The sequence below is a fragment of the Electrona antarctica genome (genome assembly GCF_951216825.1).
Source record: "Electrona antarctica genome assembly, chromosome: 18".
NCBI lineage: Eukaryota > Metazoa > Chordata > Actinopteri > Myctophiformes > Myctophidae > Electrona > Electrona antarctica.
In genome coordinates this window covers 21,991,082-22,013,087 of record NC_136799.1, presented here as the reverse complement: position 1 = coordinate 22,013,087, position 22,006 = coordinate 21,991,082, and the positions used below count along the sequence as shown (strand labels likewise).

The following is a 22,006-nucleotide window of genomic DNA, read 5'->3' as shown; positions in this document are numbered from 1 at the left end:
CAAGCCCAAACTAAATCAACCTGCAACTATGAATATTTACAAGCGACTTTACAAGCCCAAAGTTGCTTATAATAAGCAGACCTGGCAACACTGGCAGACTAGCATTGCAAGCTACTTTCGCCTCCTGGTGTGATGGTTTGGAGGTGTCATCTGAATGCAATGTGCTGTCGTCCGACTTTTAAATGCCAACTAATGCCAACAGACTACAACAGAGTAGCAGTCTGAAGCAGTTTGAAGTAGTGTGTGAAGTAGTCCGTTTTGTGGAGAGAGAGACACCTTAAAGCAGGTTCCCAACCACTGGTATGTGTACCTGTGCTGGTACATGGGACATGTCCCACTATGGTATGCGAGAAGGGAATCCCAAGTTTTCCCGACCGTGAATCTATAACTGTGCGTCACCAGGATCAATGATATGGTCAATGACAATGATATAACATTATTTTGTGATATGATATAGCAGCGGGTAGGCTACTTGAGGCCAGTCAACTGTCTTCCGTGTTTTGGTACGATGATGCGCGACCTCAACGCACCCCAGTCCCCCTACCCCCCAGCCATGCCGGTCCGAACATTTTATGAACTGTCAGCCAGACAGTGGTAATAGAAAGGTTGGGAACCCCTGCCTTAAAGGACAACTTCAACCAAGGTTCATGTTTTAGATTGTTATTAGAGAAAGTAAAAGATTTTTTTATTTGCTGCTTTCTTTAGTTTATAATGATTTTAGCTATTTTTGACATGGGGCAGGCATTCAAACAAGTCGCTAAATATGTATTTTACAAAATGTTACGGCAATTTATTTATTATTATTTACTATAGTCCTACTATGGCCACAAAAGATCACGGGTTGAATGTGAAGGGGGAGGTGACAAACTGACATATTGAGCATATGACACATAGTATAGCAGCCCCCTAGTCAGATGTTCGTTCAGACAGACAGAAAACAACTACGGTGGCCTGATGTAAACTTCCCTGGGTCTAGTAGGACTATAGTAAATTATAATATAAAAAGTCACCATAACATTTTGTAAAATGTCAAAAATAGCTAAAATCGCTAAAACGAAAGAAAGCAAAAAATTAACACTCATCTTCTACTTTATCTAATAACAACCTAAAACATGAACTTTGGTTGAAAATAAAAGAAAGTAATTTAAGAGCAGTGATTCTCAACCTTTTGAATTTCAAGGACCCCACTAGCTCGTACGGCACCCTCCAGTACAAGCACTGGGGCAGATCTACAAGCTCAAAATGCACTGTGACCTTCTACATCAGCTTTCTTCCTCACATGACAACAAAGCGTAAATGTATCATGGCTATTTGTTGTGGCAAATTCACACAACCCTACCACACTACTATTCAAGAGAGGAAGAGAGGGTGTGCTTCACCTGAGTTACACCAAAGATATATATCAAAGTAAATCACCAAATGAACACCATGACACAACGCTACACATAAAGTAAAGGCCCACCACATAATCCCCCAATGCATTCCCAATCCCATTGTTAAAAAATAAACACACTTTCTGCCATGAGTGCATCATGGGATATCAACAGAGATTCAGTGACACTGACAACACAGCTGTTACTAATCGACAAATTAGACAAGAATGAATAATTCAGACAGATTGAAAAGGCTTGTACTGTAGGCCTTATTTTAAGCCTATACCACGTGTGTCAATCAATAGTTATAATAGTTTATGTGCTGCTGAACTGAATCCAAACCATTGTTTAGTGGCAAGGTGTGTTATAGCAACAACTCAAGATCACTTTAGGATATTGATTGATTTTCCATATATAAAATCCTTATTATAAAGTATAGCAGTCCCACATAACGTGAAGTCACCCTACCATTGAGGTGCGAGGGGTTAAAGGCGATAGCCCTGCAATGCACTAAAATCCAATTCCTTTATTGGCCAATTATCATATTCTGAATGTATTCTTCTACCGTTATCAAGTTAATTGAGCAGCCCTACTGTAAAGTAACTACATCATAGCATAATGTTAATAGCCTTAAGGATGACATAAAGACTTGAGCTTGACCGTCCTGTATAATTGATGTCTATTTACTAATTAAAAGGGTGGCTTCCTCAGCTTAATGATCTAGATTAGGTATAATTGATGTGACCTGTAGCTTCTCCAGTCTCTTATGAATAATTCAGATCATCAATTGTCTCACTGTCTTCCCTCTAGATGTGGAACGCAAGGAGGATGACGGAGGAGATGTGGTCAAGAACGAGGTAAGAATTCTCTTTCATTATGTCTTCTTTCCCTGGCTATTGTGAATATGCTGTCAAGGACAAGCCACCTCCAGGGCCTACATTCACCAGACTGCTGTTGTGATGCTAGTGTTAATTTGCTGTCAAGGAAAATCCACATCAGGGCCAGTGTACACCAACAATTACTCATCATCTGTTTGTTTTTTCTTTTCTTCCAAACTACTTAGAATCTTTGTGCATGTCTTGTGATGGGGGTGGATGAAGACGCAGTGGGTTAAACACAACATTAGACAGTTAACAGTGTACTTGACAAAGGATGGTAGGAGGAAACCTAAGTTCTTGGCTGATAAAATGACACTAACAGAGAAAGTCTGGCCTATACATTGTATATATTTGTTATCAACTATCAGTGGGATTTTGTTATGTGGGATTTTTTATATGGTGGTAAACAGTACTCTAAATTAATACATTTAAACAGTAAGTCTGTAAACAATTGAGGATGTCAGTTGAAAATCACAGTTCTGTTTGACACCATCAATGAGATTATTCGACGTGATTTCTGATACATGAGAAGATATCGTGATATAATATTGATATTGAAAGAATTGTCGTGATATACTTTTCTTCCCTTCAGTTCATACTATGGTCAGTCCAAGTGCAGACTGCCAGGTCAGTCTTTAGGTCTTTAAATGTATATATGGCGGTTTTATTGGTGATAGAATGCACAAGATACCTATGGTCCTATGCCTCTATTTCTATCTACTGATAGAAATAGGCTTATTACATTATGCTTACTCGTTCAGTCCAGGCACAGAGGGCCTGGTCAGATGTTAAGTCAAATCACAACAGTTATACTGTCTATATTTGTATACTCTCTACTGTTACTCTACTACTTATTCTGTACTGCACTTGTTCTCTACCTTTACCTGTATCTTTATTTCATCCTTACCAAGCGGTGCTACTTCTGTTTGACAACAGAATTTCCCTTGGGATCAATAAATGTCTGTCTGTCTGTCTGTCTATCCATCCATCTATCATTCTCTACTGTATATTCCCTAAATCTTGGCATTGCTCTTTATACCAAAGGATGAACTGGTAATGGTTATTGTTCCACAATGGATATACTATATCATGTTTATGGCCTGGTATGATGACCTAAACTGGGGTAATCAGACATTCCATGTACACAGTAATATCCTCAGTGTTCATTTAACTCACAAATGGAGCCAAATGGACCCATAAGGCTCAGAGTTTGAATGTATAAATTAAGTAGGCTGCTTCCTATTGTCACTGTGTGGGTTTGTCACTACACCAGCTTAAGCTGTGACATGACCTTGGACTTGTGAAAGAAATGGTACCTAATGGCGTATAGAATTGAAATATCAAATACACTTGGGAGGCCCTCACATTGGCTGGCTCTGGCGACTTTGAGACAGTGCCAGGGCGAGTGCAGTTAATAGATACTGTGGCCTTGCTCATTGCCGCTTGACAACTCACAAGCTGACGGCAACAGGGGGCCAGATCAACATGTGAGTCATCATCTCTTTACAGGTTAGACATTCCCCTCCAGTGCCTCAACCATAGAACAAATCAGTGAATCTTTAACAAGAGTCTACCTCAGCTGCTCCAGAGACAGCTTCAGTTTAGCAGCAAAACTCACCTCCTCCTCTCAGAGTCTGTCACAGAACCCCCCACCCCCCCCAAAAAAAGATTCAGATTTATTTATTTTATTTATCTATTTATTTATTTGTATTTATCCCTTTAAACAGGGAGATCGGGGGAGGCTGCGAGGGGGAGTTGGTGGGGAGATCAGCCTTCGTCAGAGGCCCATGCCCAGAGTAACCTTCCAGGCTGGTGACCCTTATTACATTAGCAAGAGGACCAGGGAGGAATGGCTGGCCAAGTGGAAAATGGAGGTGAGTACCCCTTCTGGGTCCTGGCCACTGTCTTAGGGGCTGCTAGACAGTACTGTCGTATAACAAACGTATTTGTTCCTCAGTAGGAAATAAGGATTAGGAATAAGAACAGTAACTTCACAAGTACTAAAACGCAGGGTGAAAATCTACCTCAAAGTTTATTTCCTATCCTGCGAAAAGGATTGTTGGTACAGAAGTGGATAATTGTAGATCATGTGGGTACAGGTACAGTGTAAAATATTATGGCATGTAATGTATACAGTACAATGGACTATAGTATAGTATATACTGAAAACCCTAGTTTTGACATCAGACCTTCAGAAACACAAAAAGCTGTTTGCCATTTTGCCTTTCTAGGGCTATAGAATTGCGCAGGAGGATTCAAGTTGGCTTGCTGGCTGGTCATGGGTTGTGAATCACTAGGGTTAAGAGTACGGCACCATAGTGCATTTGTGTCCAAGTGTATTTGATGGGTTATTTGATATCACATGAAGGTACCATTTATTTCATTGGCTTTGTGTGTGGGGGCCTTGGTTCACTCGGTTCATGGGTTTCCTGTCTTTGTGCTAGAACTATTGTTGGCAAATGCACAACGTCGTTCCCTAAAGGTTTTGTTCCTTCGACAACACATGGCTTTCTTCTCACAACACTGTACGATGAGAGGAAATGTTTCCTTTTGACAAATTAACACTGATGATTTTACTGGGTACTGTTGTAGCACTCTGGTTCCTATTAACCCTATTAAAAATATGTTTGCACAGCTAAATCAATAGTTAAATGTAATTTTAACAGGATGTGTCAACGCCGGTGAACAATAAGATGGAACAATGTTTTTATCCCACTATATGATCACGACACATAGCCAGTCTTAAGTCTCACTGAATATGGGTGCAAAGCGTGGTTTCATTACAGACCATTAATAACTGTTCCCAAAAACAACACGGTGTGTAAATCCTCGTAAATGTACTGTTTCCAACTCGCCTGCCCAACCCCTGCACTACTACGGCTAGTCATGATAGATATTACTCCTGGTTGTAATGTGATGTAGAGCGACTTTGAGTGTTACATAATGAGTTGTCTCCATAGTAACAAGAATTCTACTACTGACCCCCCTGTGTGTGTGTGCGCACACACACACACACACACACACACACACACACACACACACACACACACACACACACACACACACACACACACACACACACACACACACACACACACACACACACACACACACACACACACACACACACACACACACACACACACACACACACACACACACACACACACACACACACACACACACACACACTCTGTTGGAACAGGCTTGAGGAGAAGCCGTTAAAGTGTCTAAAGTAAGGAAATATTGCCAAATTAGCAGGACATGCTGGGGTCTCACAAGTGAAATGTCGTAAAATACAGGGGGAAATAGGCACTTCCACATAGAGAGGGATTTTCTCTACAAATAGAATATCGAAAATGGTTGTTTTTCAGTTTTTGTTGTTGTTGCAAAGATGCAGATTCTGTGCAAGCTTGTCTCTTGCTTCCACTTTTTGTTATTTGGGTCATTACACGCTTTCATCTAATTTGGACAAGGATTGATTTGTTTTGGCGTTGCAGCCCTTTTCTAGAGGACCTCGAAACGGTGCAGATTAAAGTTGGGGTTGATTCTGCTCTGTGCCCACAGAGCATTTTTGTCCTAGCATGTTGCTGGGGCGGTCGGTCGGGTCTGTGAGGACATTTTGCCTGAATGGGTTAGTTTAAGGAGGTCTGAAACCCTGCTGTCTCGCGCCTTCCCTCCGGGAATGGGATCACTCTTTTTGCGTGTCTTGTGTTACAGTGGACTTCTCCCACTTCTCACTCTCTCCCACCCCATTCTCTTTCTGACCCCTCCCCCAGCTATGGAAATAAACTCTGTGTTATGGATATGAGGGTGAAGATGAGGTTTGCAGCAAATTTCCAGCCCTGCTTGCTCTCGCAAAGCAAGACAGCCTCTTGGATCGCTGCCAACATTTTGCAAGTCCTCTCTAGCCAACCAGAATTCCTGTCTGGAATCACCTGACCCTGAATTCTCAGACAAAGAAATGTTCATGCTTTCTTTTTTTTTCTGAAGCAATCTCTCCTACCCCTTAGGAGAGCTGAGGGGCAAAAAAAATTCCAATCCCGACACATTGGATTAGACGTGTCGCGCACCGGCGTGTATGGGTATGTGCAATGCATTGTTTGTTTGATAACACAGTAGGAAAGTGTGCATGTCTGATTAGCCTGCTTACAGCGAGAGGGAGAATATGCTGACTTCAGGTATTTCCACGAGTTGTTATGGACCATCTGCTCTCTGCACGGCTTAAAGGGAAACCGTCTCTTTAAAAAAAAAAAGAAAAAAAAATGAATGAGCGGGTGAGTGAGTGAGTGCAGGCGTTTGCAGATGTGCTGAGGGGAAAAGTTGCTTGGGGGGGGGGGTTAGAGTGATCCCATGGGGGGGAATGTGCAGAAAGTATTTCCTATTTTATAACGGGGCCAAGAAATGTTGATTTCTTAGATCAAGTGTGTTTACGGCAAATATTTGTAGAGCAATCACATGATTTCATCTTACGTAACATAACATAGGCCTATTTGTTTTGGAGGTAACAAAACTGTATTAGACTAACATTAAATTATTCTTATGATTTGCTCTGTGCTCTGATAGTCTAGTAAGCTGAGGTGTTAGAACACATGACAAATGCTTTAGTCTTTTGAACTTACGCTGACCTGGGTCTTTATCTGATATATTGATTATAAGAACTAGGAGAAAGTTCATAGGCCTGAAAGTCCTGTTTTGTTACCCAGCAGTCACCGAAATCATGTAATTACCTTGTACTTTGTTCTCTTTGAAGAGTGAATGGTGCGTTTTCCCCTCTGTTTTTACATTAAGTAGGTCTATAACCACAGGAGCACTAAAGGGATTACTTAACAACCTTTTGAAAAGCTTTTGGGAGCCATATAGGCAAACTCCTTGGGGAGCTATTTTAACAATGCTACTTGTGGATTCATGGGGAATTATGTTTATGTATTCATGGCTGACCCTGTAATATTCCTAATTATCTCTTAAAAGGATATAACACAATGAAGACCAGATGGCCTCTTTTTCTCTGACCCCCTCGCCCCCCCCGCCCCCAAGAAGGCTATAAATGAAATACGCCGTGCCTTTGTGCGGACCAGTGCTTAAAATCTGCCTTAATGAATGCAATAGCTACACTGCTGCACACAACAGATCTTGAGGAATGTTAGCTTATATTTTCTGCTTGAAAGAACCTTTTTCGAGACCAGCGTTAATGGGTCTAATGAGTCCAGTTTGTTAGCTCCAACTGTCATAACTTGAAGTATTTGTTTGTATGTCGGCTCTGTCGTAAAGACGAGCTTGGCCCTATGGAAGTGAGTGCACTGAAGTCATATCTCACTGTATAATCCGTCAAACAACCATACAGCCCCCTGCAGCGTCTTTCTTGTTTGATGCGCATGACAGAATACTGTATTCAAAGGTCAACATCTTTTGTAAGACTTCAAAGGCTGGCTGTCATATGGTATAATGAAGTAATGTTCATCATTATACCTGATAAAGCTTTCCCCTTAAAAATGTCAATTCAATATAAGAATATTCATGATTTTTCTTTCTACTGTATGACTGCTGTCTTTGTACAGTACCTGCTGTCTTTACTAGATGATGACAACTCTACCTATGCTGCTTCTACTCTGTAGCAATGGGGCTTAGCATCCGTGCCCTGCAGCACTACAATCAGAGTAACAACTTTGATTATTGTGAAAATACCTGTTGGTGTAGTCAGGAGAATGGCCATGAAATCAACTGCAGGTGTTCACCTCATAAAAGAAGAATTAACCATTGTGTTGCTATAGTCAACTCTATACCATTAAGCGTTGTGTATGAGCGGAAAGGCACTTTAGGGCTTAATTCAGCTCTGACTGGATGTCACTGTATTTTTTTCTCCCCCATCTCCCAACATATGTCCCAAAATACATGTGTTGAAATGTCTACACTCCACCAATTTCTCTCTTCTTTTCTTTTTCCACTGACTCCCAATGCACTCCATCACCCCTTGAGCCCTCAGGGTATCATGCTGTACAGAGCTCTAAGTCAGATTAGCCCCTATTGTGCACCCAACATGTCTCTGCACTCTGCCAGCGGAATAGAAGACTTGTGTTTTCACTGTTCTTCAATCTGCAGCAAAAGCCCACTATTACTGTATGTACAGTAGGTAGGTTTCCATTGTAGTCATTTCTCTAACCCGGCTCTTGTCCAGGAATAACAATTTGTTGGTTTGAATCTTGAGCTGTTTGTGACAACAGAGACTCTTCTGTATGTAATAATCCCGAGTGTGGTGTCTTTTTTGTTTGCCTTTGTCTTTCGACACAGACTGACAGGTTATGTAAGTGCTTGGTATTCCTGAAGCTGTCAGTGACAGGCAGGCGTGCGTAAATGATAAAGACGGCATTGTGTCTCCGGGAACCTCCTTTGCTATTTTCCCCCTCAGACCCAGAGAGCCTGTCTTGCTGGTGTAGCAGAGCTCACACTGTGAGGCCCCCAAAAGGGGGCATTTACAACTGGGAAGAAAGCCAGAGACAAATATCTGCTTCTTATAGCCACTGTACTCAACCCCTCCCTCTTCCTATGACTGACCCCCCCCCCCCCCCCAGCATTTTCGATGTCACTTTCCCATTGGTTCCAATAGTGGAGTAGTAACCGTAGGCTGTACCTCCAGAGTCAAACCCTTACACCAAAAAATTTATCATAAAACATATAGTATCTTTCCTGCTCTTCTTTAGTAGCTTTCCTGCTGCAGATGACAAGCAATCACTTCAGAGCAAACAGGATAATTTCTCCTACAATGAGTGTCTGTCAGCCCCTCTCCTTTCTGAATTGCATGGTGCACAGATCCGTTTCCCCTGCGATATGATGATGTTTATGCCACATGATGTGTGTGTGTGTGTGTGTGTGTGTGTGTGTGTGTGGGGGGGGGGGGGGGGGGGGGTATAGACAAACACACAAAGCCACACGTTGCAGCGGTTAGCACTGCTCAAAAACAACACATTTAAACAAATCTAACTGACTTTGGGTTAGTTTTTGCAGTTCATTAAGCCATGTGCGATGTGCACCATCCAAGTAGGGCTGTCTAACACTGACTCCAGTGTGGCTGCACTGGAGCCAAGAGGCCTAACACATATGGCCCAGGCCTTTGAACTTCCAACCAGGCCTACTGTACTGATATTTATATACCACAGTGGAGCCTCTTGATTGAAGAGCACATGTTTCTACTCTGCACGCCGTAACCCCTCCCCATGCTGTCTAGCAAGCCCCCCCTTAAAGGCCTTATTGTTAACCAGACTCTCTCTCTCTCTCTCTCTCTCTCTCTCTCTCTCTCTCTCATATATCCAGGGATATGCACACTGAAAGTATTTGCAGACTTTGGTTTATGCGCTGTGTACATGCATTGCATTTGTATTGCTGAACATCCCTAAACAAAGTATTAGTAGCAACTATTAGCAGCATTCAGGTGTACCACACACACACACACACACACACACACACACACACACACACACACACACACACACACACACACACACACACACACACACACACACACACACACACACACACACACACACACACACACACACACACACACACACACACACACACACACACACACACACACACACACACACACACACAGGACCCCCAGCGAACACACACACTGTGCAGGACAGGTCCATCCGTTGCAATGTGCAGACCACGGCCATTTGCCAGCAAGGTGGTAAATAGATGCAATTTCCCATTGACAGCCCATACATGATACATCCAAACAGAAAAGTCCTATCTGATTGTATTAAACAACTTAAACTCACCATTCCTTGCAGGTGATTTTTGTTTTGGAGTTTGGAAGCGCTCGTTTTCAGTAAATAATCAACTTTATTTATTTAGTCAAGCGACCTCCTGCTGCCTCCTGCATTATATGCAAATTCAAAACAGGTGGCACGCAGGGCCGTTGATTGAAATCCAACGAGCACTTCCAAACACTTAGAAAAAAAATAACATGACAGAAGTAGCTCATAACATGTCCACGCTAGATTTTTATGAAACAAACACTTTGCAGATATAAAGAGAATAATTCAAGCTTTCCGTATAGCTGCAATGTTGGAGAGTTTGACGTTGTTTTTTTGATTGATTGATTGATTGAAATATTTATTAACAGTTTGCAGAATTACAGTACATTTCAAGCACAAACTCAATACAAAGACTGTTAACTGTGAGTGGACGACCCAATTAAGCATTACACTTGTTTACAAGAGGGTCCACCTTGTTCAATTCATCAAAACATTTAGAGACGTACAAATAGACACTTCTATATAGTCAAAGAACAGAACAGGAATTCATCATAAAGGAGGTAAAAAGGGATTCAGATTTTACGGGGGCCAGTTTCGAATTGCAGCCATCCGTAGGTGCCCTTTGAGAGCGGTTTTGAAGGAGTCAAGGGATTCGCATGTCTTAATGACTGTTGGTAGGGTGTTCCACATTTTGGTGGCATAGGAGCGAAAATAATGTAGTCCCTTGTTTGTGCCGAATCTGGGTTGTACATGGTTCGTTGCACTCCCTCTGGTGTTGTGGGTGTGGACTTCGTTAACATTAAGGAAGTATCTAGACAGGTACATGGGTATCTTGGTGGTGTATCGAATCTTGTGGACCAGACCCATTGCAAGATGCTGTACTCTGTCGTCGACCCTAAGCCATTCCAGCCTGTCAAAGTGGGCAGGGGTGAGGTGGGTTCGGGGGTGAGGCCAAGTAGGAGCCTGACCAGTTTGTTTTGGGAAGTCTGGAGCCTAGTTTTAAGGGCCTTTGAGGTGCTGTGGTACCAGGAGGTGCATGCATAGTCAAAGAAACCTTGTACGAGGGCTCCTGTTAAGGTCTTCAAGGTGTTTTTGTTGACCAGTGAGGAGATCCTGTAAAGGAATCTTGTTCTTTGGTTGACCTTTTTGATTACGTTGGTGGCCATTTTATCACCGGAAAGATTAGCCTCCAGGATGGAACCTTTAATTTAATTGAACCGTTTAATACAATCAGATAGGACGTTTCTGTTTTGATGTACTGTATGGGCTGTCAATGGACAATTGCATCTAGTATACCACCTTGCTGTCAAGATGGCAGCGGTCAATTGTATCAGAGAGTGAGTAAACGATATCAGCGAGTTCACTGGGTTTGTGGTACCAACCTGACACTGAACTATTAAGCCTGATTTACACTTGGTTGCACGCTGGTGTCGTGCATCAAAAATATCAGATCTACAAGCTCACAATGTGTCACGGTGTGTTTCATGGGGTGTTTCAAAAGAATACTGACACATAGCTTGCGGCTCTTGGAATTCTGCTGAGTGGCCCCTGGGCCCTGAGCCATCTTAAGTTGAGTAGCCCTAATGTATACTGTCTATCCCTCTTTCTCTAACCCTCTCTCACTGTTCTTCTGTCTTCATTTCCCCCTCTGCTCTCTCTCTCGTGCTATATATTGTACAGTACCATCCATCTCTCCCCACAGTCAATCTGGCCTGGGCCATTAACACTGTGTGTGAGAGAGAAACCTGAGAATGTTTTTGGGGACAGAGTAATGGCATGAGCACAGCTGTGCAGGGGAGACACGTTGAGCCTATACTATGAGTAGCATGTGTTTACGTACTGTATGTGACTGCGGGTATATACTGTTGTTGGGTCCTGGGACCACTCTGAGATTTTACAAATGGACGCTTATGGGGGTCCCGTGGGCTACTGCATGTGTGTGTGTGTGTGTGTGTGTGTGTGTGTGTGTGTGTGTGTGTGTGTGTGTGTGTGTGTGTGTGTGAGTGTGAGACAGACAAGCGCCTGGAGGGAGTGTGTGATAGATGAATAAAGTGAGTGCGTGCATTTTAGAGTGTAGACTATAGAGAGGGAGAAACAGAGACATCAGAATGAGCGCAGCTGTTGGGGATTTAGTGTGTGAGGGGCTTAAATCACGGCTGGGACTCGTCCTCTGATGCGCATCGTGTCATGCATCTAATATAAAATATCAGATCTATAAGCTCACAACGTGTCGCACCGCGACACGTTGTGAGCTTGTAGATCTGATATGTTTGATGCACAACACCAGCATGCAACAGAGTATAAATCAGGCTTAATGGTTCAGTGTCAGGTACCACAAACCCAGTGAACTCGCTTCCAGCAAAGCCTGAGACACTATAGAGTTACTGTACATGCAGTTATTGATGAATGGGTCCTTACAGTCGCAGATAAAAACATGTTTACTCAAGGCTGTGTTAGTCCCACTATCTCTATCCACCTTATACAGTTGGGTGCCACCGATATTGTCCCTTATTATTTGACCCATTTAGGCCTGACCTCAACATTTTTAAAAATCCTTCTAAATCCTCCAGTTTTCTGAAATAAATATTTTCACGATTTTTCAAAAATAGCAGACCTACAAGCTCGTAGCGCGCCACTCGGTGGCGCGCTATGAGCTTGTAGATCTGCTATTTTTCAATAGCTAAATTATGACAATGTTTAAAACACCAAAAGGGGTTCCCGCCCAAAATGGGTTAACTGTCCTTTTGCGCAGATCACGCAAACCTCAGCAAAAAGAAAAGGACAATATCGATGGCCTCCAACTGTACAGTAAAGACACACATACAGCAGGATACTTGTAATCATGCATTGTAAAATGCTGTGGATTTTACTGTGTAGAAATGCCTCTTATAGTATTAAGAACAACAACAAAGCCAGTCTATGACATCAATCATGTATGACAGCAAAGTTTCAGCCCAATCCATTCCAACCTACTTTGTCTTATACAGGATAAGATTAATTAAAACATGTGAGAAAGAAGTATTCTGGGATATACTTCCTTGTCCTGTGGCAGCATGCACAAGAAGTCTGGTGCTGAACGGTCCAGCGCTTATCAAGATTATCTGGAGAGACGCACATGCAGTTTTTATGCCATTGTTTTTAAACCCTGTACCACTTTGAGATTTGTGAAAATGTCAAGTGCGTTACAAATAAAATGTATTCTTATTACAGACACAAAAACCCTCTTCTAGTCTGCTCAGCTCCTAGGAGCCACACTGTAAAAACAGGCCTGGTTAGTATGCATACTAAACGGGAACAGACCTCATGACATCATGGGTTCAAATCGGTCCAATGATCAGTGTCATACACTAGCTACCCCACAAACAGAAAGGCCTTTAAACATAATCCTAAAATCATTACAGAAAACATTCATCCTTAATACAGTTTCACAGTCTGTGGCTAGCAGACACAGACAGACATGCAAAAAGTCAACCATCAACAGGACAGGCAAAACAAGCACCAGGGTTTAGAATTGTTAACCACTGAATAAATGTAAAAATAAGTGCTTTTGGATTGAAAAAACTTTTTTTGGACGTTCTATTTTCATGTCTCCCTCAATCGCCCTCTCTCACTTTCTCCATTTCTTTGTTTTTCCCGCCATCTATGCATAACTATAGAGTTACTATATACATTGCTGCTGATGAATAGGTCTCACAGTCTGACAGAGATAAAGGAGTGTTTGCTCAGGCTTTAGTAGCTTGACATTCTAGACTGTACCATTCTGCTCATATGCCTTCTGCCATCTACACTCTATATGCCTTACAATCAGTCTTCTACCACACAAAGGCAAACAGGGAAATTCATGGGTTGTGAAACTGAGAGAAAATTTGAACAAAGATGGGCATTTCACACAAGTAGCATACAGTATAACGCTGTAATATTTGCAAAACCATAATCATCACTTCAGACCATGAAAACAGAGAAATCAGTTACTGCTGTCTTTGTTGGTCAGTGCTGTTGATACGTCTTGAGGATTTATACAGCATGAGGGAAATGGCATCTTAAATTGCTACTTGTACTCAAAATGGTATGTCAAAACAAATAACAGGTTTTGTAAGTGTATTCAAAAGGTAAAAGGAGTGATGTTTCTATAATTTGAAAGCTAGCCTTTGCGTTATAGATTTGTCCAGCGGTTCATATGAATGGCCTAACCTACATTTGCACATATTAACCCATTTCGACCTGACACCAAATCCTGTCAGTGGTTCTCAAACTATTTCATGTCAAGGACCCCAAAAATTACTGACCCCCATCTGAAAATGTGTTGTTCCAGGGACACCCCAGAAGCAAAGATAGTTAAGATAGTTAAGAGTTAAAAATGTACGCTCTGAAAGAATGTATATTCAAAATTTGAAAGGCCTACAAAAGCCTACAAGCTCGTAGCACGGCACCGCTTGTAGATCTGTTATTTTTCAATAGCTAAAGTATAACATAATGCTTAAAACACCAAACAAGTATAAATTGTCTCTACTATTTGTGTGTATCACTGCTAACAGAATAGTGTATGAACAGCACATGGAACCATTTTGATTTTGCATCTCTGAATTTACGTTTCTATTCTGATTTTGATGTAAGAGACAGGACCCAATTCAGGGTTTGTTCCTTTTTTCTGCACAATTTCCAATCCATTCCATAGCTGACATCTCTGTTGTCCATGGGATTGCTTTTCAGGCAGACAAAAAAAAACTGGTATCAGTGATGAACGTGATGGAAGACTACGAGGACCATGAGGAGATGGAACCAGAGCCCCAGAAAGAGGTTTCAGTAATCAAGCGTCCTCTGCCACAGAAACAGAAGCAGCCCCAGTCATACTCTCAGCGTCATTCTCATCCTCATTCTCAGCCTCATTCTCACCCTCAACCTCAGCCTCATTCTTACCCACAAACTCAGTCTCAACCTCAGTCCCATCCTCAGTCTCAACCTCAGCGGCAGCCCCAGTCCCATCCACTGAAGCAGCAACAACAATCACAACCATCACCATTGCCACCACCACAACATCAGCAGCAGCCCACTGACCCTGCCTCCCCTACTGTGGCCACAACCCCTGAGCCAATGGCCATTGGAGGGGGAGAGAAGACATCCCCCAAATCTGCAGACACTGAGCCAGAATATGAGGTAAAAGCACTGTCTCAGCCAGTTAGTTCACTGACCATTATGCTCCTTGTGAGTCATGAGGAGGACCAGAGTTTGAATTCCACTTCCATCATGTCCTCTCTCTCTCTCTCTGACCTTGGTTTCCTGTCTATCTATGTTCTCCTATCTAAATAAAGCAAAGAATAAACTGCCATAAAATATATTTTTTTTTCATGTGTTATGGTTTAAAACCACTAACTAAAATAAAATAGAAAACCACACACACAGACAGACAGGGACAAGTTGGTATTAAGCAAAGTAGCGGACAAAGATATTTATCAGACACTGACTAGACTAATGCAGTTTTTCAATAGAGTCTATTGGGAAAATGGGATTTCATTATGTTTTTATGATTATCTCTGAAGCCCATAATTTTTCCCTAACACTATCACCTAATCTCCCGAATCTCACAATTTTCACAAATGATTTGTATATTTGTTCATTTAAACAAGTGTCTATGGCCTGTCAGCAACCCTAAGGCGACATTTTAGAAATGTATTTTAAATTAGACTGTTTGGTTAGTGTGGTTATGTGAAATTGTGTCTATTATATCGGGCTGCAGGATGGCCGTGGTTTTGGATGTGGAGAGCTAATTTGGGGGAAGCTGCGGGGGTTCTCTTGGTGGCCTGGTTGTATCGTGTCCTGGTACGTGACGGGTCGGAGTAGAGCTGCAGAGGGAACCAGATGGGTTATGTGGTATGGAGATCGAAAATTCTCAGTGGTGAGTGTGACAAAATATTTCTCATCTTTCACTCAATTTTCTTTTTAGATTTGTAGTTTTACACTTTATCAGGCTGTTGTAAGATGGAATGTTTTATAATCTCATCTGTACAAATCTGTTTAAAGGTACTTCGATGTTTGCAAATAAATAAAAGTTTAATTTCTCTGTTTCTCTGTTCTCTCCCTCACAGGTCTGTGTAGAGAAACTCATGCCTTTAAGTTCCTTTTGCAATGCCTTTCACCAGCCAACCTATAACAAGAAGCCGACATACAAAAAAGCCATCTTTGAAGTACTGCAGGTGAGCATACTGTATATTCAGTGTAGGGCTGGGGTGGTATGGGATTTTTGTTACCGCAGTAACCGTCGGTATGGCGATAATTACCGCACATATTAAATAAATTCCAAGTTAACTGACGATAGATAGAATGATAGATAGCTGATGCTGAGAGCCTTAGCCAAACATATATGATACATTAAAAGGCTCCAGCCGCTGCTGTTCCACCACGCCAGCAGCAACCATTTGGTTTGTGCTCGTTTTACATTATTGCTGACATGATTAGACTGAGCTTCACTGATTCCGTGTTTATTATGATAAACTTTTCATTTCATATCACACCATATGCACGTAGGCCTAGAACTTAGGTCGGCAAAACAGCACGAAAAGAAGAAGAAGAAAAAATATATCTATTTTATTTTTATTATTTTTGAGTGGTGCAAACCACTCCGGCTGGCTTTGTACCCGTGTACTCGTGTTTGTTTGTTCGTACCAAAAAAACGAGCATGGTTGCTATGGTTAGTGTGTGACGTCACTGACATAGCTGATCAGACTATATAAGACCTTGCACCACTCAGTTCACACGGGTGTGATTTTTTATTTTACCACGGTAATGAACCCTTTATTTTACCACGGTAATGAACCCGATACCGCGGTATGCGTTACATACCGGCGGTATGGCGATATTGCGGTTATTGCACCCAGCCCTAATTCTATAAAATATGTTCTTCTCTCAGTGTCATTATACTGTGTACCGGTATATCTATTATGAACAAATTTCTTAGATAGTGGAAGATTACGGTTTCTATTTCAAACTGTATCGCTCATGCCATGCTACTCGTGATTGAACCCGGAACCTTGTGGTCCTAAGGCGACTGACTGAGCCAACACTAGCCGCAATTTGCAACTCTAGATTTTTGTTTCCACCAGGCCGAAGGCATGGGGAGAGAGTATGGTTTGCACTCCGTCCGTCCGTGTGTGTGTGTGTGTCCGTCCGTCTGTTAACAGCTAATCTCCGGCACCGTTATCCCGGTCTATGCCAAATTTTGTACACACACTTCCTGGATGCTAACGATGAACCTCTTTTTTTTATATTACTCCTCCAGATTCTGTTCAAAAATCCCGCAAATCGTTTCACACTATCTCAAGCCGATGTGTTCAAGCCGGATCTCTTCGATATTTCATATTCCATCCTAATTGGCTAAAATTGGCTTTCAAAGTTTGCAGGATTGGCCCGTTTTTAACAAAAAAACTCAAATCATGAACACGTCGTTTAATACAAGCAAACGCAAATTGGATGAATGGGTAGTCAATGGAGGGTATTACAACTCTAGATTCACCCCATTATAAAAAAAATCTAGAGTTGCAAATTGCGGCTAAGCCAACACAACACAGAAGCCTTATCCAGTAGAAGCATAAAGTCACTTAATTATTAAAGTGATCCCAAAGGGGCCAGTTGCCAACTTGTTATTTCAACAAGACATATGCTATGCACCGTATTAAAATGAAAACAAGGGTGAGGGAATAACAGGCCACACCAAAGGGAGGAACAACAGCAGAAACCTTTTAAACTTGGCTGTGGCGACTCAAATCATAATATAAAATGTTGACTCACTCATTAATTTTATCTCTGCGGTGCTGGTCCTGAATGGAGTCACTCAGCAATGTCATCAATCTCCTGCTGTTGCTGCTGCACGGTGCACCTGTATTGTTGATATAGCCACATGGTCGACATAATATATGTATCCAAATGTGTGTCCATGTAACAGTCTTTGGCCCTTGATGAAAAAGTTTGCAACAGTACTACCAATATAGTTTTTTGACAACAGCTATTTGACTGTTGTGTTCCATTCAGGTAAACAGGGTGCTGCTATTGTGCATGTTGGCTCACTGGAAATGCTCTGCTACACTGGAAGAGAGCCTTAATTAGTAGCATTGGTGACAACTGTGTTTGTTTACCCTACAATTTCCTGTCAATATGGCTGCAGTGAAATAGGTCTATTACTGTAGCTCGCTTAACAATTTGCAATCAATTTGTTTTTTGCTAACAGTTGCAACATGCAACCACACACCAGTTACATGCTTGACAAACATGACACAATATAATAATGATTGTCTGATAATTAATTTATGTATGTATGTATTTTAGTCTGATCTGGAAAGACAGACTGGCTAGTTTGTAATAATAATAATAATAATAATAATAATAATAATAATAATAATAATAATAATAATAATAATAATAATAATAATAATAATAACAACAACAATAATAATTTATCTGGTATCCCTGTATTCATTTTCAATATAGTTCAGAAAGTTAGAAATCAGTTCAGTTTCCTCCTAAAGTGATTCATCTAGCATCTTTCAAAATTTCCCATGTTATGGAAGTTGCTGATAGGATAATAGCAGGTTGATAATATACAGATGGGGCTCTTTGATATGTCAGATGTAGTTTAGATACACTGAACGATGAAACATTTCATAGGCTAGTTGGTAGTTTTATTTTCCCCAAAACTGAATGTTGTATATTACAGTTGGAGGCCATCGATATTGTCCTTTTCTTTTTGCTGAGGTTTGCGTGATCTGCGCAAAAGGACAGTTAACCCATTTTGGGCGGGGACCCCTTTTGGTGTTTTAAACATTATGTTATAATTTAGCTATTGAAAAATAGCAGATCTACAAGCTCATAGCGCGCCACCGAGTGGCGCGCTACGAGCTTGTAGGTCTGCTATTTTTGAAAAATCGTGAAAATATTTCTTTCAGAAAACTGGAGGATTTAGAAGGATTTTTTAAAATGTTGAGGTCAGGCCTAAATGGGTCAAATGATAAGGGACAATATCGGTGGCACCCAACTGTATATTATATTTTCTCACAGGTGGCAAGCAGCAGGGCAGGCAAAGCCTTCACGGCCTGCCCTGACACTGATGAGACGGAAACATCCAAATCAGTGGACATGCAGAACAAGCAGATGATTGAATGGGCTATGACGGGCTTCCAGCCCACTGGGCCCAAGGGCCTGGAGCCACCAGAGGGTAAGAGGAAGTCTGCCAGTTAGATACGCTAAGATGAATTTAAAGTAATTTTTTTTTTAAATCGAGTTAAAGATAGTCAACTGGGGTGACTTTATGGCCACGGTCTGTACACAAAGGTAGTGACTCAGTATTATAGTTTACATCTCGCTGCGCTGCTTGGAATAATTTGGAAATGGATAAATACATGAATAAATAATAATAATAATAATAATAATAATAATAAACTAGAGATAATAATTGATGGATTTATAATTAAGATAAAACCCATTTAGTTGCATAAAAATGCAGAAGGGACCAAAGATATAAAGGACTGTATTATACTGAATTACTGAGCCACACAGGGCTAAACTATAAAAAAATACTTTAGAGAAAGTACTCAAAGAGTACACAGAAATACTCAGCACCACAACTAGGCCGAGAGCCTATGACCAAGTTAACCATTAGTTTTAAGCAGGAAATACTCTTTTAGAAAAATACCTTGTACCCAATTAAAAAGATGACACCACCAGGAAGAAGGATTGTCCAGTCAGCAGATTATGGTTTAGTTAATTCATTTTCAGATCAGAGAGACAGAACAGATCCGCATACAGCCAAATTACACTCTCCCCTGTACCACCAAAAGGGCACAGGGTAGTCTCTGACGAACAATTCATTTCAAAGGCTATTCATACTGTAGAATACGTTATTGTTGATACACATTTCATTGGCTGACTACACAGTTAATTTCCACTTTGCCACGCTGGCACTAGGTGTCGAACGCTGATTGGACCAGCACATAGATGATGGGACTGATATTGGGACAGCTTCCTTAATTCCGTCCTTGATGGCCATAGACCGGGAAAGCGTGGACGCTGGCGTTGCCAGGCAACCTGTAGATAACATTCTTTCCCTGCTAGCAGAGACAGAGAGAAATACTCCTATCTACTTTCTCACTGGGCACCAAGGTCAAATACATGTAGTGTTTATCCAAATAGACCTCTCAATATGCCAGCTAACTTTTGACTACAGGCAGACAGTATGGAGCCTAATTAAGATATAAAATCTGAGCTTGGCGTCAGGCAATCCATAATATAATATGATATAATAATATAGGCCTGAGATGATTAGGCCTGTGGAGGGTGATAAAACTGATGGTCAAAGGGCAAGATGACAAAATATGAACACTTGACACATGTCCACAAAAAATACCAAAGTAGCAGATCTACAGATCCATCAACAATAATAATAAACTAGCTTCTTTGTTGCCCGTCCCAAAAACCTGCCGTGTTATCACCCATGCACTGTTAAATAACTAGAAGCTATTGAACTTTTATTGTCGTATTGCACATATAAATTGCAATATAGAAAAAGTAATAACACAATTAAGGTAATTAGAGATAGAAAGGAAGAGAAATTAAGAATGAAAGGAAGGGAGAAATATAGATATAAAGTCAGCATGAATGAAATAAAGATGTTAAACACATTACCGATTGTCTAATATCACGTGCTGCTTCACCAGAGGAGCGTAACCCATACAAAGAAGTTTACCCAGAGATGTGGGTGGAGCCGGAGGCCGCAGCTTACACGCCCCCTCCAGCCAAAAAGCCTCGCAAAAGCACAGCAGAGAAGCCCAAGGTCAAGGACATCATTGACGAAAGGACAAGAGGTAAGCTGCCTTGTTAATGGGGCTAAAACAGCAGTCATGAACCCTATATCCCGTCCCTTGGGGAGAAGTCAACTGAGTTAGTGCACGGGGAAAAAATGGACAAGAGGCCCATTAGCTGGGCAGATTTAAAGGGGAATAGCACTCATTTGTGTGACGTCAACAGGTGTAATGTCTGGAGCTGCAATAGGAGACTGATTGTGTTGACTGCATAGGCCCACCCAGTCTGAGTTTTTATTAACAGAGATTCTATAGAGGCCTTTTAACCAAGGAATTCTCCCAATTGTACCAGTCACCTTTTCCCAGTGGATTCTATGTAGGGCTGTTCTTAGTTTTAGACCTGATGATATGAATCTTTCAGTCTTTCTGGAAGGTTACTGTCATCCAAGATTGGGATATATTAGATGACATGAACAGGAAATAGGAACTTATGTGGCTCCAACTTTCACTCATTGAATGAGAGTACTTTGAAATCTTTCTGCCTTTACCTAATCTTTGTATCCTTTGTGGGTTAACCCTAACCCTTGTTTTTACTGTACTGCTGTACTGTTTTCAAACTTCTAATAATAAAGTATTCAATCAATCAATCAATCAATCAAATGTCACATCTTGTCACATAGTAGATTTACCAACATCATAATGTGTTGTTTAGCTGCAAATATTAAAAGCGAAAACAATACGTTTATTTTCAAACCAACCAACTAACCTCTGAAATGGGCTGTTGAGAGAAAAAGACTAATCATAAGCGTTGTCCTCCGTTCCTCAATCAGTTGTTTTATGTTGTGTTTTCAGAGCGGCTTGTTCATGAAGTCAGACAGAAGTGCCGAAGCATAGAGGGTAAGTGATGTGTTCTCTGTGTGTTCTGGCCTCCAGTGGGACCACAGGGCTTCTCAGGGGACATAAACACATAGATTAATTGCCCTTGAGGTTGATGAACACACATGTGTGGCTGTGCTAATGTTAACCACTTCTCACCACATGTCATTCAAATCCTCCAAAATGTATGTACTGTATACCTTGTTTTAAATGGCTATTTTTGGATTTATGTATAATTTTCTTATGAGATCTATGTGCGTCACACCTATTCAAATACTTGTATTGAAGTGAGAGGATTTTCATTGTGTGACAGCGGAGTGTTCGCACCTCTGGGG

At 41.3% G+C, this 22,006-nt stretch overlaps 1 protein-coding gene and 1 long non-coding RNA gene across 8 annotated transcripts in view; one reads left to right on the top strand and one right to left on the bottom strand.

The window, feature by feature from the left end:
- LOC306941607 overlaps window positions 1-18,059 on the bottom strand; it is a 99,473-nt gene extending 81,414 nt beyond the window's left edge. For both annotated transcript variants that reach the window (XR_013792190.1, XR_013792191.1), the window contains exon 1: window positions 17,794-18,059. This is a non-coding gene — a long non-coding RNA (uncharacterized lncRNA). The remainder of the gene's footprint in view (window positions 1-17,793) is intronic.
- dnmt3ab (DNA (cytosine-5-)-methyltransferase 3 alpha b) overlaps window positions 1-22,006 on the top strand; it is a 51,291-nt gene that overhangs the window by 18,846 nt on the left and 10,439 nt on the right. For 4 of the 6 annotated variants that reach the window (XM_079527145.1, XM_079527143.1, XM_079527144.1 and 1 more), the window contains exons 4-10: window positions 2,184-2,230; window positions 14,722-15,165; window positions 15,746-15,904; window positions 16,095-16,202; window positions 19,057-19,213; window positions 20,712-20,858; window positions 21,648-21,692. In XM_079527145.1, coding sequence (XP_079383271.1) covers window positions 2,184-2,230; window positions 14,722-15,165; window positions 15,746-15,904; window positions 16,095-16,202; window positions 19,057-19,213; window positions 20,712-20,858; window positions 21,648-21,692 — 1,107 coding nt within the window. Of the gene's footprint in view, window positions 1-2,183; window positions 2,231-3,978; window positions 4,126-14,721; window positions 15,166-15,745; window positions 15,905-16,094; window positions 16,203-19,056; window positions 19,214-20,711; window positions 20,859-21,647; window positions 21,693-22,006 lie in introns of those variants that run through there. The other 2 variants (XM_079527147.1, XM_079527146.1) reach the window with 2 other exon arrangements.